We start from the raw sequence: 16,935 nt of genomic DNA, 5'->3' as shown, positions 1-16,935 counted from the left end.
GCTGCTTAATATTATATAGTATACCGATACAGTTCTGTATGCGTCTTAAGTGTTTTTTAAAAATGACATCATAGTCGTAATTTATAATTTTGCAAATTAGTTGTGCTATGATACACATGTATAAATTGAATTTAAAAGAATCTTGCCTTAATATTGTGTTTAGTATCCAACCTCTTCATTTTAAACATTATTCTTAAGAAATTGATTCAAGTCATGACTAGATACTACTTTTGAGAACTAAAAGTTTATGCTCTGAGAATTTAGCAATAGAGAAAACATAAGTTTCTCAAGTTTAAATGTGATAAAGAAATCTGCCCTGGTTATTATCTAACAACTGTGTCTCAGAAGAAAATCTGTGGAGTAAAGAGTGAGGTAAGACAATATATGTTCAGTTGAATATCACAGGTCTCCAATGTTAGTTCCCATACGTATATCACTGTAAGACAACAGAGTGTTTAATACAAAGTAGAAGGACATTTGAAGCTTTTATATCAAGTCATGGGAATCACATAGACAATCTTACATCTGTTTTTCAAGCTTCTTGGAGAAGGGTGAACTTCATGTTTTTTAGATGATAATCCTAAAGCAGTCCTAGAAGATCATAAACCATGGGTATGGGATTGCTCCTCTCATTGCTTCTCTTTTAGCAGAGATTGATGGCTTTTAGTTAGTAATCTAATAATTTACCACATCATAATGTTACGTTTATATTGTGAAGCATGGGTACAAAGTACAATTGAGGTCATATATTGTCAGAAAGTGTATTTGTTTGTATAAATATCCTGATAAATATGGAAAAACATTTACTTACAGGATCTTAAAAGGTTTTAACCTATTTTTAGTATATTAAAGATGGAAGATAAACTTTTAAATTTTAAACTGATTGGCTATCTCTTTTAGAGAGAATTTGCCAATATTATGCGGTAAGGTGGTGAGTTTTAAGGAGAAAACATTAGTGATTTTTAAAACTTGGAAAACATTTTTTGCCATGTAATGAAGACTTGAACCTTTCTTTTTAATTGACGTGTTATGATTTTTTTTCCTAGAATTATTGAGGCCTTTTGCAAAATATCCACCAGTTGCCTTCTTGAACCACCTGTTACCAGTTAATATGTAGTGAAAAGAAAGTTGCCCAATGTTTTTAAAATATCTTGTGTTTTAGATTTGATGAGAGTATAAGCATATTAAGTTGAAAATGTAAAACTTCCTGTTTGGTGTTGAATATTAAGAGTTTAATATATTGTTTCCCAAAGGGTGTGGTACACATACCACTAACTACACATTGCTTACTTACCACTGTTTTGCCACTACGATGAGATAATTGAGGTTAATAGAATTAAATGATTTGCTAAAGTCCACACAACTAGTGAATGGCAGTGAGGATTCATCCTGAAGTGTGTCTGAATTCAAAGCTTGACACAAGGTAGCTTAAGCAAAAAAAGAGTTCTTGGCCTCATACCTAAAACATCCATGGTTAGATCAGACCTGAGCTTCTGCCCACCCCCTCAGTTCCATTTTTGCTGTTGGTTTTGTTCGCAACAGCTCCATGCTCAATGTCATCCCATTAAATCTTATAGAAAAGAATCTATATCCTTTATGATGCAAATAAAAGTCTTGGAATTGAGCTTCACTGGTCTGAGTTGTCTTAACATAAATCTCTGAATCAGTTCATTGGGGATTAGAATGTAATGTTGGTTTAGCTCTGGTCTGTATTCTGCTCCTGGACATGTAGCCAAAGTCAACTTGTCCCAGGCCTGAGATTATCAGAGGTGGGGTCACTCAGAGTTTTATTGCTTCAAGCCTGGGGAGTCTGTATTGAGTGGCAAAAATCAACAACTCTCTAAATGTTGGTGAATGAACACTTTTAACCTAAATTGCAGTGAAACACGGATCATGACATTGATGGTATTGACCAATGTTTAGAGATAGCTAACTAACAATGCTGAATTCTTCAGTTGGGAAATTGTTTTTTAACAAACTGAGAGCGACAAGTGTAAGCAAGAGTCATTCAAATTAGTACAGATTAAATGAATTCAGCCATTTAAGTTAGAGTCACTTATTATGTGCCAGGAACTATCATAGATATTTGATTCATATTGGTTAAATAAAAGCTCTATGATGGCATGATTCTAATGAAATACTATAGGTTGGGAAATTTGGGGATCTAATGTTCTGTTTTTTTTTTTTTTTATTGTGGGTATTACATGAAACCATTAAATATACCTATGAAGTGGCTCATATATTGAATATTTTGTTATATTAGTTTTTACATTTTTTGATCTTGAGAATTATTAATGTACAGCCAATTAATAGTGAAATATTTTCAGATATTTTTGATTATAAGCTTTTCCATTGATCATAAAAAATATTTTTATCTTTAATATCTTTGATTCAGTGTGTACTCTAAAAGTCACCAGTGCATTATGCACCAGTGTTCCTGGTGCAGTGCTTATCAGATATGAGTGTTTAACAAAGGGCCAAAATTGAGTCCAGCAGTTCTCTAGACAGGCTCCTAAGTTTTAAAGTATTAAATTATATATTTAAGAATAAATTTCTAATAGATGACTTTTTCTCTTTTTTAAAAGGTACCTTATAACAAATATAATCAGATTGATCAAATAACACTTGTTGAAAACTTTTTTTTAATACTTTTTATTATATAAAATTTCAAACATATGTAAAAGTAGAATAATGGATTCCTCTGTACCCTAGCAAAACAAATATCAACGTATGGCCCATCTCATTTCATTTATATTCTACTTAAATTTCATTTTTCTTTTCTAAATTATTATTTTTCTTCTTTTTAAATTGAAGTATAATTTATATATAACACTTTGTTAAGTTATATATAAATCTGTATACTACAAAGTGTTTACCACCAAAAGTCTAGATACCATTCAGTACCATGCAGTCAATCCCTTTCACTCATTTCACCTACCTCCTCCCCACCCAACCCTCTTCCTGTCTGTTAATCACCAATTTGTTGTCTGTACAGGTAAGTTTGTTTTTGTTTTGTTTGTTTTTTAGATTTTACATGACTGAGATCATGAGGTTTTTTTTTTTTTTTTCTTTCTGCGACTAATTTAATTTAGCCTATTACCCTCCAGGTCTATCCATGTTGCCACAAGTGGCAAAATTTCATTCTTTTTCTTATAGCATAGTAGCATTATTCCATTCTGCATGTATGTGTATGTGTTTGTTTCACATCTTCCATTCATTCTCAATGGACACTTAGGTTGTTTCCATATGTTGACTATTGTAAATAATACTGCAGTGAACATAGGGGTGCATATGTCTTTTCAAATTAGTGTTTTTGTATTTTTAGGATAAATACCTAGAAGTAGAATAGAGGGATCATATGCTAGTTCTATTTGTAAGTTTTTGAAGAATCTCCATACTGTTTTCCACAGTGGCTGGATCACGTTACATTCCCACTAAAAGTGTATGAAGGTTCCTTTTTCTCTACATCCTTTCTAACACTTATTATGTCTTATCTTTTTGATAATAGCCATTGTAACAGGTATAAGGTAATATATTATTGTGGTTTTGATTTGCATTTCTCTAATAATTAGTGATGATGAACATCTTTTCATGTACCTGTTTGCCTATTCGAGATCTTTGTGGTTTCATAGAAATTTATTTGTTCTAGTTTGTTAAAAATACCGTTGGAGTTTTGATAAGGATTTCATTAAATCTGTAGATTACTTTGGATAGTATGGAAATTTTAATAATAATTCTTCCAATCCATGAGCATGGTGTCTCCATTTATTTGTGTCTTCAGTTTCTTTCATTAGTATCCTATAGTTTTCAGTGTACAGACCTCTTTTACTTCCTTAGTTAAATTTATTACTAGGTATTTTATTCTTTTTGATGCAATAGTAAATGAAATTGTTTTCTAAGTTCTTCGATAGTTTGTTTTTAGTGTATAGAAATGCAATAGATTACTGCATATTAATTTTGTATCTTGCAACATTACTGAACTCATTTCTTAGTTCTATTAATATTTATTAGTTCAAACTTTTAGTATTAGAAATTTTTTAGTTCCAACAATTTTCTACATATAGTATCATGTCTGCAAATCAGGACAATTTTACTTCTTTTCTATTTACATTCTGTTTTATTTTTTATTTTTGCCTAATTGCTGTGGCTAGGACTTTAGTACTGTGTTGAATGGAAGTAGTGAGAGTGGGCATCCCTGTGTTGTTCCTGATTTTAGAGGAAAAGTTTCAGCTTTTCACTGTTGAGTCTGATGTTAACTGTGGGTTTGTCATATATGGTATTTTTTATGTTGAAGTATGTTCCCTCTATACCCACTTTGTTGAGAGTTTTTATCATAAATGCATCTATTGAGATGATCATATGCTTTTTATCCTTTATTTTGTTAATGTAGTATATCAATTTAATTGATTACAGATGTTGAACAATTTTTTGTCCTTGGAATAAATCTCACTTGATCATGGTGTATGATCCTTTCAATGTGTTTTTGAATTTGGCTTGCTAACATTTTTTTTTGTGATTTTGCATCTATATTCATCAAGAATATTGGCCGGTAATTATTTTTAACTTTTTTTTCCTTAAAATAATTTTTTGGACTGTAATTTTCTTTTCTTCTGGTGTTCTTGTCTGGTTTTGGTATTAGGGTAATATTGGTCTTATAAAATGAGTTTGGAAGTGTCCCCTTCTCTTCAGTTTTTTGGAAGAGTTTGGGAAGGATTGGTATTAATTTTTCTTGGAATGTTAGGTAGGTGTTCACTAGTGAAGTTGTCTATTCCTGGACTTTTGTTTTTTGGGAGGTCTTTGATTACTGATTGAATTTCCTTAGTAATAAGTGGTATATTCAGATTTTCCATTTCTTCATGATTCAGTCTTGGAAGAGTGTATATTTCTAGTATTTTGCCCATTTCCTCTATGTTTTTCAATTTGCTGGTATATAATTTTTCATAGTAATCTCTTATGATCTTTGTATTTCTTTGGTATCAATTGTAATTTCTTTTTCATTTCTAATTTTATTTGAGCCCTCTCCTTTTCTTCTGGGTTAGTCTTGTTAAAGATCTGTCAATTTTGTTCATCTTTCAAAGAACCAGCTCTTAGTTTCGTTGATCTTTTTTTATTGTCTTTTCAGTCTCTATTTCATTTATTTCCACTCTGATCTTTATTATTTTCTTCCTTCTTTGGGCTTCATTTATTCTTCTTTTTATAGTTCTTGTACATATAAAGTTAAGTTATTTGAGATTTTTCTTGTTTTTTGAGGTAGGCCTTTATTGCTATGAAAGTCCCTTTCAAAACTGCTTTTGCTACATCCCATAGATTTTGATAGGTCATATTTATCTTTTCATTTGTCTCTAGGTATATTTTTATTTCTCTTGATTTCTTTGATGACGCATTGGTTGCTTAGTAGCAAGTTGTTTAATTCTTACATTTTTCCCCCAGTTTTCTTCTCGTAATTGATTTCTGGTTTCATACCATTGTGGTTAGAAAAGATGTTATATAGTTTCAGTCCTTTTGAATTTATTGAGACTTGTTTTTTTGCCCTAATGGCATTTGTTCTGGATAGTGTTTCATGTATACTTGAGAAGGAAGTGTCTTTTGCTTTTGGATAGAATGCTCTGTATCTATCAAGTTCACCTAGACTAATCTGTCATTTAAGGCTGATGTTTCCTTATTGATCTATCTGATTGATCTATCTATTGTTTGATCTATCCATTGATGTAAAGTCCCCTACTATTACTGTATTGCTGTCAGTTTCTTCCCTTAGGTTTGTTATATTTGCTTTATATATTTTGGTGCTCATATATTTGGTGCATATATATTTATAAATGTTTTATCTTCTTGTTGGATTGACCACTTTATCATATGTAATAGCCTCCTTTATCTTTTATTACATACAATCTTTGTTTTAAAGTCTATTTTTTTTCCTGATATAAATATAGCTACACCAGCTTTCTTTTCATTTTCATTTGCATGGAATATCTTTCTTCATTCCTTCACATTCATTTTGTATGTGTCTTTCTGAAGTAAATCTCTTTGGCAGCCTATAGATAGGTCTTTTTTTATCCATTCAGCCATTCTGTGTCTTTTGATTGGAGCATTTAGTTTATTTATATTTAAAGTAATCATTGATAGATATGTATTTTTGCCATTTTGTTAATTTTCTGGCTGTTTTTATAGTTTTTCTTTATTCCTTTCTTCTCTTTCTCTTTTTCCTTGTGGTTTTATGGCTTTCTTTAACGTTATGCTTAGATTCTTTTCTCATCCTCTTTTGTGGATTAAGCATAAGTTTTTGATTTGTGATTACCATAATTTTATATAATGTTCTCTTTTAAGTTGATGGCCACTTAAATTTGAATGCATTCCAAAAATTTACATTTTTTCTGTCCCCATCATGTTTTGTATGTTAGATGTCACATTTTACATCTTTTAATTTTATACATCCCTGACCTAATTATTGTTGTTTAGTTAATTTTATTGTTTTTGTCTTTACCTTCATACTTACCTTATAAATGAATGTGATTCATTACCTTTACTATATATATACCTTTTCCAGTGAGATTTTTACTTTTATGTTTTCTTGATAATAATTAGTATCATTTCTTTTCAACTTAAATAAGTCCCTTTAACATTTTTTGCAAGGCTCGTTTAGTGGTAATGTATGTACTTCTTTAGCTTTTGCTTATTTGCAGAACTTTTACTATCTTCTTCAATTCTGAATGATAACTTTGCCAGGTAGAAAATTCTTTGTTGGAAGTTTTTTCCTTTCAGCACTTGAAAATGTTATGCTACTCCCTTTTGGCCTGCAACATTTCTGCTTAAAAGTCTGTTGGTAGCCTTATGGGATTTCCCTTGTACATAACAAGTTGTTTTTCTTTTGCTGCTTTTAGGATTCTCACTTTATCTTTAACTTTTACCGTTTGAATTATAATGTCTTTATGTGTATCTCTTTAAAATTCCCTTAAGGAACTTCACTTAATTTTTTTTTTTTTTTTTTTTTGCTGTCCTGTCTTGAGCTTAAAAAAATTTTGTTTTTCAATTTCTTTCTTGAAGATACCACTGTGTTCATCTATTCTTCTTCCAAATTTGGTGAGCAACTTTATAACCATTACTTCAAACTCTTTATCAGGTAGCTTACTTATCTCCATTTCGTTAAAGCCTTTTTCTGAGGTTTTGTTTTGTTTCATTTGGGACATATTCCTATGTCTCCTCATTTTGCCTGACTCTGTTTGTTTCTGTGTATGACCTACCTCTCATAATGTTGTAGTGGCCTTGTGCAATAAACGTCTTATGGGGCCCAAAAGCACAATCCCTCCTGGATGCCAGAGCCGGGTGCTCGAGGTGCATCCTGTGTGGGCTATGTGCCTGCCTGTGGTGACAGGGCCAAAGCTGCAGCACGGGTGGGCAGAGCTGTCACCTGGCCCTGCTGCTACACAGGGGTAGGTGGGTTTTCTAAATTATTTTTAAGCAAATCTTAGACACTGTATCATTTCATGTACATATTCTAACATATAGATTTAACAAGTAAGGACACTTTGGAAAATATAACCACAATTCTATTAACATATCTAAAAATTTTACAGTAATTCTCTAATATCATCAAATACCTAATCTGTCTAGAAATTTCTCACATTACTTCATAAATATTAATACTTTGTTGGTTGAGTCAGGAATATAAATTGCAGTTCCTTATGGCTTGAAAGGATGGATAGATTTTCAGACTGGAGATGGATATTTTAGGAGAAGGCACGGCATAAGCAAAAGAGCAATAGCAAGGGTGAATTCAGAACTCCTACTTATCCTGATGACTTAGAACTCATTTCCTCCAGAAAGCTTCCTAGGACTCTGTCAGTCTGCACATGTGATCTAGATTCCCTTGTCTTCTTTTACTATCTCATTATGGGTCTTACCACAATATTTTGTAACATGTATTTATTTGACTTACTCTTAAAAAGAGTATAAATGTTCTGAAGTCAGGAGATATGTCTATTCAGGAGATATGGCTATTCTATTCCCAACACCTAATGCAGTTACTGGCATCTGGGAGGATCTAAAACATATATGCCCGATTTGCCTTATTTTAAAAATTATTGTTTTATACAGTAACCTTAGAAAGTATCATATTTGTCAAGTAAAGATTCCCTATTCCAAGGGTTTGAGGACAAGGGAATTGGTTTCAGATTTAGTAGAGGTTATACACTCATAATCTTAAAAGCTGGAGAGAGTGTGTTTTGTTTGTCACATTGGGATGTTTTCCAGTGCCAGTAATTAATTCTCCAATTCTCCAGTGCCAACTGGGTGTCCAGCAATTCAATTCAATTCTGAAATTCTACCTAGAATTAATGTCAGTTCCATAAGTTAAAGGGCTCAGTCCCACAAGACCGCTCTCACTTCAGACTCTGGTCAGTAGTCCTTGGCACCTGTACTTATGACCTCCTGTAGATCAGGGGTCCCATGACCACCTCAGTTTTGATAACTTGCTAGAATGTCTCACAGAGCTCGAGAAAACTTTTCACAGTAAGTCCTTACTTAACATTGTTGATAGGTTCTGTGATTTTAAGTGAAACACAATACAGTGAAACCATTTTTATCATAGGCAAATGGATATAAACAAGATTTAAGTTCATATAGCATCTCATCAATGTTATAATGAAATGACATTGAATGGAACGACATTATTTGAGGACCTGCTATACTTATATCTGCCAGCTTCGTACAAAAGATAGAACTGAAGAATTACCAAATGGAAGAGATTCATAGGGCAGTTATGGAAAGTCAAGGCACAGGGCTTCCATGCCATTACTGAGCAAGCCACTCTCTTAGTACATTGATTTTTTTCACCAACCCAGAAGTACTCCCACTTGCCCCCAATTTCTTTGTTCTGAAATTTTTATAGAGTTCATCTCTAGCTCTGTCCTTCTCTTTGAAGGTGGGGTGGGGTGAGATTGAAAGAGCCAACCCTTTTAATCATGTCTTTCTGATAACCAACCCCATCCTGAGACTATCTAGTGACCCAACCCTAAGTTACCTCAGTAGCGTAAATACTAGGGTGATTGAAAAGGGCTCCTTATGAATAACAGAAGACAGTCCTATCACTTAGAAAATTCCAAAGGTTTTAGAAGCTCTGTTGAGAGACAAAGACCAAATATATTTCTTATTACACCACACACACCAAGTATTTAAAAAAAAAATCAGCCAACTTTTAAAAGTCAGGTGACTCCTGCATAAAAATAAGGATTTGTAGATGTCTTGAATTATCAGAATGCAGACCCCACCAAGGACCAGTAGTACTCAGCCATGCTAACAATTTGCACTCAGTAGTGGTTACCACCTTTATGTAATCACTTGTAATTTCCTATTTGCCGCAGTCCCTATTCTTAATGTAACGAACGTACAGTAACCACCTCTCCCCCAATACCGTGGTTTTAGTTACCTGTAGTCAATTGTGGTCCAAAAATATTAAGTGGAAAATTCCAGATATTTTGAGAGAGCACATTCATGTAACTGTTATAGTATTGTGTTATAATTGTTCTATTTTATTATTAGATATTGCTAATCTCTTACCTGTGCCTAATTTAGACCTTAAACTTTATTATAGGTTTGTATGTTTAAGGAAAAAACGTCGTATATATAAGGGGGAACTAATGTATATGGGCTTACATTTCACCTGTATACCATACTCCTTGGAGACATTAGCACTTATACCGTTGCTAAAAAGTACAAGACTTGATTTAAATTTGAGCTGGTACAGAGTTTCAGTTTGGTTTGAGACTGCATCGCCCAGCGGGACTCAGAAATGAATCTTTGCTTTAATCTTGGAACCTCCTCTCCACAGAATTGTCCAAAATAATTCAGAGATATTTTTAAAAATGACTTAGACTGAGAAATTGCAGCATGGGAACTATGTAATTATTCATTCAAATAGGAATGTAATCCTCATGTGCTGTTTATGATTTGCTATTATTCAAACCTTGTGAAATTGCTATCCTTTTAGGTTAAAAATTATTAAATATTGGCAATTTCGTATGATTTCTAAATATTTTTGTATGGCTGAATTAGGTAGTTTAACCAGTTTAGGATTTTGTGCTTTATTTTCAGGATTCACTCTTAGCTGTACCCCAATCTTGTCATTCATCTCATTTGCCATTAGAAAATAGGGAGATAAATGGGTGCAGTTCTAAGTAAATGGTGGGTTTGTGAATGGGAAAAAGTACAGTACAAGCCTTGTTCCTTTTCCATACAAGTGATTTTAGTTATATTTTAGTTCAGAGCAGCATATTTTTCAAGTAGAAAGGACTGTATATAAGCTTAACTACTGTGTTTTATAGAAACACCCTCTTCTGAAATTAAAGTGTAAGAGAGGTGTCAAAATTTCAAGACTTACACCTCTTTAGTTTGGTTAATTGTCATTCTCATGTGAAACTCTGATTAGAACTGAAGTGTTCTTGTGAAAGTTTAGAAAGTTTCCAAAATGATAAGTATACTCCATTCATCTGCTAACATCATTTGTAATCTAGAGTGTCCGTTTGATGAATATAAAGGATGTCAGTGGGTCCAATTTTAAGGACAGTTTGGAAACTTAGGTGTTAGATTTTATATGGGAAATTCATTTAGGCCATTTTATTGTTTTTAAATACTTTTTTTGGGTAAGAGAAAAGAAAGAATAGGAAGTGAAATTTAAATGAATCATTGAAACTAATGATTATTAACGATGTTTGTAAAAGATAAGCAGAGGAAATGAGCAGTAATATGATATTTGGAATGGCAGCAGCTGGCATTCCAGTCATAAGAGGTAATTAAGAATGGGCTGTGACCATGGCAGAGAAAACTTATTGTTTAGACTCATTTTATATTTCAAATGCTTTATTTCTGAAGCATCAGATTGTTAATTTAATGTCTTCTTGGAACATCAGGTATGTGTTACAAGTTTTTGAACAGGATTATGTCCACAGTCTTAATTATATTTTACTAAGGGTGACCAACCATCCATAGTTTGCCTGAGGTTGGGAGGTTTCCTAGGGTATGGGACTTTAAGTGTTAAAAATAGGAAAATCTCAGCTGAACCTGGACAAGTGGTTACCTTTTTTTCATTTTCAAAGTTAATATAATGGAGAGAATCCTAACATGACTAGAAAGGTAACTAATAGTTCTATAAATTCCTTACCCTTAAAATTTAGGAAATTCTAACTTGAAAACATTTTAGGAAAGCATTTGTTTTATAGAAGGTTAGCTCAATGTTTTTGTTTTAATTGACTTGGAAATTTAAAGGTAAATTGATTTTGTGGTAATTTTTCAAAAAAGAACCTTAATACGGTCAGATAGATAACACCAACCAGGAACTTGATATGGTATTAATAATGAAAATGCGAGGAATAAATTATTAATTTAAAAAGTTTGCAGTGTAGGAATTCTGATAAGATACACATGAATAGTCATTGTTTTTAAAAAATATTGAATAAGAAAAGTCTTTCTTTATACTTAGTTTTTCTGAATTGTTATATGATGTTTTCTTATCAAAAGTAAATAGCCCAGTGGATGTGGCTTAACTCTCCTTTTTATCTAGCAATTATATATAGTCCTCTACTTGGATTTTTGTAATGTATTATAACTTTTAAAAAAATTTTCACCACACTTTTGGTTTATGTTTACATTCTCTCTGTTTTTAAAATAGGGTCAAACAAAATAATGTGATCAGGAATCTAATTACAGACTATTAACAGCGTGCGCTACATGCTAATTTTTATTCCGAACTCACTTTAGGTATCAGCCTACTTTTCTCAACAAGGGGGCACTTAAGTTAATTGCTTCATTAGAAACATGCATTTAGCCCTTTCTGATCTGTAAGTACAACTCCTTGGCATAGCTGAGAAGTCTGAACACCTGCAGCCCAAGCAGCTTGAAAAGAAGCCACAACTTACTATAAAGGAAAATGAAAGAAGCTCAAGTTCAAAATGGTGTTATCAATGATACAGTGTTGTCACTAACTTGAGCTGACCTAAGAGAGTTGGCTTCTGCACTGCTCCTTATCAGCATCCAAAAGGGCATACAAAATTCTTTGTAAACTAATTTAAAAAGTGTCTTGTTTATTCAGAGGCAACTGTGAATGGTATTTGTTCAGAGAGTAGATCACATCAATTGCATACCAGCCAACAACTTATTTCTCTTCTAAGAGAGAAGCCAAGTATCAAAGACACAAAGTACTAAAGATAAGCTTCTCAATTCTCAACTGTTCTGAGCCTCAATAAAGCTACTGATGTACGAACTGGGGTGGGACCCAACTGTTTCCACCTGCAGGCTTGTCTTAGATCCTTGGCTCTGGTTGGGAGAGGTGCTGATACTAGTCCGACCTTTAGTGCCCTTAGAAAACAAAACCGGGGCTTTCTTATGGCCCTGATCAATCAGGGCCATTTCCTTCAAGTAGTCACGGGGCAAGAAAACTATGGCTAGTTTCATTTAGAGGGCTGGTGAAAGCAAAGAGGTTGTTGATTTGTTGTTACTGAATCTTAAAAGACATTCCAAATCATCTTTTTTTCTCTTTCTATGGTTGATTTTTAGATATTTTATATTTGAAATTTAATAAGAGAATAGCCTTAGTAAGTAAAAGAATTAAGTACTTTCAAAAGTAGTTCAAATAGGAAATTAAAAGGAAATTAAGACTCGGTTGATATAAAAAAACATTTCTGAGGTTACTTGATGCACAAAATACTTATAGAAATTTGAGTTGTCATGTTTGGGCTATTAATATTTTTACTTAAACATGGCTCACATGTAGCATCCATAGTTTCAAATCTCAGTTTACTAAAATAATAGAATCTTTAAAATAATGTTATTTCATTTTTGTGATGAGTTTCTAGAATTAATCAGAAAATTGGAAAATATTTGAAACATGAATAATTCAAAACTATTGTTAAAACTAATCTGATCCCTAAATATCTTTTTAACATTATTGAGATTAATGCTTTTTATATAATTATGAAAGTAGGGTAAGTTACTAACAGGCATCTAGAATATTGAATTTTAAGCTAATTTGTCTATAATTTAAAATTCGTGAATATTTAAAAAAATATTAAATATAAATTAACTTTTGAGAAATAGTGGTGAAACCAACTGCTGTGTTAGAGTACTAATTCTAAGTGCTGTGTTTTCCTTTCACCAGGTTACATTAATTGCTAACAATAACAATGGTTCATGAGGCTCATTTAAATAATCTGTGTGTATCTCTGTGTTTGTATATGAGTTCTATAGAGGTAAAACATGGCCTTTGTAAGCAGTTTCTATTACCCTCTTTCCCCCCAAAATTGTGGGTTTTGGACCCATTAGAATTATGTATAACCTAACTGTGTCTTTTTCAATGATTGGCATAAAAAAACAGTAACACATTTTCCAGTAATTTTCAGATTTAAAGATTACAGAGTATGTGAGTAATTTACTACATGTTAAGTGTATTTACTAATTGTTCTAAAATAAATATTCACTAAAGGATAAAGCATTTCAGAATTAACATATAGGCAAAGAAGTCCTCAATGTAGGAAAAAAAGTTCGACTAAATGAAATATTTGAAAATAACTAAAAATTTTTAGCGATTATAATGTAGTCAACCCTACAAATTTACATATTTTAAAAATGTTAACATGCTCATAGATGTGGGTTCAAGTATGGTTATTTTATAACTGTGTTTTACTGGGGAGAATAATGTTTTCCTGAGTAAACTTTAGATGGATATTAGAATTATTGCTAATTAATTAATTTGGAGGTATCTTACAACCCCTTAATTTTAGATATTTTTCTTTTTCATTATGGAAGTTCCTCTGCTTTCTTAAGCTGTAAGGTAGTACAGCTCTAGCATTCTGCAATTAAGCATTCTTCCCACCCCCAACAGATAGAGATCTGTAGTAAGTTAGCGTTGTTTTGTGAAGAGTTGACAAAGTGAGTTGTTTTTATTTTCATACTCAATTGTTAATTGAGATTCATGCTGTGTAATTAAAGAGTAATTCTCTCTGGTTTTCTGTCTTTGAAGTCTGTGCTTTGTTCCTGGTTTCGACTTCATAATGCTTTTTCTTTGCATCTTTGTAATTTTGAGGGTATTTCTTTAAAGTCTCAGTCTTTATTTCCATATTGCTAGGCTGGTAGAGTATATCACTTCTACAAAGGACTCTCCTGAATCTTTATAACTTAAATGGAGATAACAGCAGTATACCTACTGATTGACGTCTATGAGAGGCTTGTTTCTAATGGTAAAACACAGAAGTCTGTGCTTGAGCTTGTCCTGCTAACATTTTACATAATAAGTAATTTTAATACTTAGAAGAGAGATTTATCAAATTTTTAAATGACAAGGTCAGGGAGGGGTTATAAATCTGTTGAATCATAATAACAGAATCACTATTTAATGTAACTTTGACACACCATTGTAAAAATATAAAATCGCACCCCTGCAAAAACAAACAAATTGAACCTTGTACACATATTTGGTCATATGACTGATGAAGAAGGCAATATAACAGTGAATTTGGGAAAGAATAATCTTTAATAAATACTACTGGCTCAGTTACATATCTATGTGGAAAATAATATATCTTGACCCATACTTGACACGAGGTGCAGAAATCAATTCCAGATGAACTATAGATTTGAATGTGAGAGAGAAAATTATAAAGCTTTTAGATAAACATAGGAGAACACCTTAGTGACCAAAGAGTTCTTAAGCAGGACACAAAAAGTATAACCATAATATAAATATTTTGATAAATTGTAACTTCATTAAAGCTAAGAACTTTTCCTCTAAAATTTCCATTATGAGAGTGAAAAGGTAACTTACAGAGTGGAAGAAGATAGTCATAGTACGTATATCCATGAAAGGATTCATATCCAAGATATAAAGAACCAATTAAAAAGAAATAAACTAATCAGTAAACATCAATAAGAAAAAGACAACTGAACAAAAATATTTGCAAGATTGAACAGCCAGTCCACAAAACAGTATATTCAAATGCTCAATAAATATATGAAAAGGACTCTATCATTTCTCATCAGGGAAATATATTTAAAACCATAATGTAATACTACACACGTACCTATCAAAATGGCTAAAATTAAAAAGATGGGAAATGTTTGTGTGATTGTGGAACAAACTTTAATATACCAAGTGTAAATTGGTACAAACCTTTTAGAGAACTTTCAGCTGTATAGTACTAAAACTGAACATGTGTTTATCCTCTAATATAGCAGTAAAGGTATATACTCAGAGGTATATACCCAATGGAAATGCATAGATATTTGCTAAATTGTTTGTAGCAGCACTATTTGTGATAGTCAAAACCTGGAATGTACTTGTGTCTATTAGTAGTAGAATAGATTTATAAATTGTATTGTATATGTAATGGAATACATATGTAATGCTATACAACTATGAGTGTTATCCACAACTCTAAGAAACAATATAGATGAATTTCTCAAATATAAGGTTGAGCAAAAGAAGCCAGATACAAAATAAAACATGTTGTGTGATTATATCTACATAAAAGTACAAAAAAATTAAACTCTAATCTCTGTTAGAAGTGAGGAGAGTGGTTATTTGGGGATATAGTGACTGGTAGGGAAGTATTGTGAGAATGAGTTTTTGGGTGGTAACTTTCTGCTTCTTCATTGCTTACATGGATTTGCTCAGTGTTAAATTCATCAAATTGTATTTTTGACATGTATACTTTTCTCTGTATATAATACATCAATACAAAATTTTAAAAATGAAAAAACAGTTTATTGGCTCTAGGCTGTGATAGCTCCACATGTAACACATCGCTGTTACAGGATGTTTCTGTCTCAGTGGATTGAGTCACTGAGTCTGGGAAATTCTTTCTTAGAGAAGGCATGACTGGATACTGCCCACCCTTAGGTTCTGTGATTTTCTTTTCTTAATCTTTGTGCTTACTTTCTCTCTTTTTAAAATTTTATTTCATACAGTCTTTCTCCAGACAGAGAAAGAGGCTCTTGAATCTTGGAAAATTACCCTTCATATCGTTGGAGATAGTAATTTAATTCAGCTACACGACTTAGGCAGATCATTCGCCATTGATGAGCCTCTGCTTTTCTCATTTGTAAAAGTTGCAAATCAGTGTTAAGAAAAACTATGATTTACTGAGTTTGGTGGTCGGCTACTATAGTTTTTTTTTTTTTTTTTAAAACTTATTTTCTTGGTGCTTTGTATAGCTGAGATACCGATACAGCAAACATTACTATTTGATAATCACAGCTTCTTGGAGAAATATTAATTTTATTCTTCTATAATAGGTAACCAGAAATGGAAAGAAAAATAAGCAGAATCCGTCTTGCTTCTGAACCTGATATAATTCATTTTCTACAAGTTACTTGGGAGGAAACACTAGGATCCGGTTTTGTTATTACACTGACTGATTGTCAGTCAGCATGGACCGGGACAGGTAATATTAAAAGCAAAACTTCAATAATTGGCTTTTTTTCAGTTTTCAGCGATACTATAAATTAAAGTGTTTCTTTAGTAGATATGAGGTAAAATTAATGTGATTGTTTTTACTTGTTATTGCTGTCTAATTTATATAGAGATTTGTAATATTTACTGCCATTTTCTATAATTAGTAGAAGTAAGGAGAAATATTCATGTGCCCCAGCAAAGTCTGGTTATTATTTGAGCCTTAGTATTTAGTCTTGGGGTTTTTAAATGATCTCTTCATATAAAACATAAATAATACTTGAGGTGTATCTTTTTTCAAGACCCCAGAGAAATATTGGGAAACAGGGGAAGGAGAATGGCTGGGGTTTGTGTTGGCTTGTTGACTGGGTTAGTGGTATTTTTCTTTCTATTTCATATACTTATGTGAGAATTATTTTCCCATGAACATGTACCACATTTGTAACAAACGAAACAAAACAGAACTCATAGCCTAAAACTTTATAATGCAAGGTTCAAACATA

General features: G+C 32.2%; 1 protein-coding gene across 4 annotated transcripts in view; it reads left to right on the top strand.

The window, feature by feature from the left end:
• XRCC4 (X-ray repair cross complementing 4) overlaps positions 1-16,935 on the top strand; it is a 209,842-nt gene that overhangs the window by 6,522 nt on the left and 186,385 nt on the right. For 3 of the 4 annotated variants that reach the window (XM_016123199.2, XM_016123189.2, XM_036226315.1), the window contains exon 2: positions 16,276-16,424. In XM_016123199.2, the coding sequence (XP_015978685.2) occupies positions 16,286-16,424 (139 nt within the window). In that variant the 5' untranslated portion in view covers positions 16,276-16,285. Of the gene's footprint in view, positions 1-16,275; positions 16,425-16,935 lie in introns of those variants that run through there. The other variant, XM_016123206.2, reaches the window with a different exon arrangement.

The sequence above is a fragment of the Rousettus aegyptiacus genome, unplaced genomic scaffold (assembly GCF_014176215.1).
Source record: "Rousettus aegyptiacus isolate mRouAeg1 unplaced genomic scaffold, mRouAeg1.p scaffold_m13_p_8, whole genome shotgun sequence".
NCBI classification, from domain to species: Eukaryota; Metazoa; Chordata; class Mammalia; order Chiroptera; family Pteropodidae; genus Rousettus; species Rousettus aegyptiacus.
Note: the sequence above shows the minus strand (reverse complement) of the source record. Positions and strands in the feature narration are given on the sequence as shown.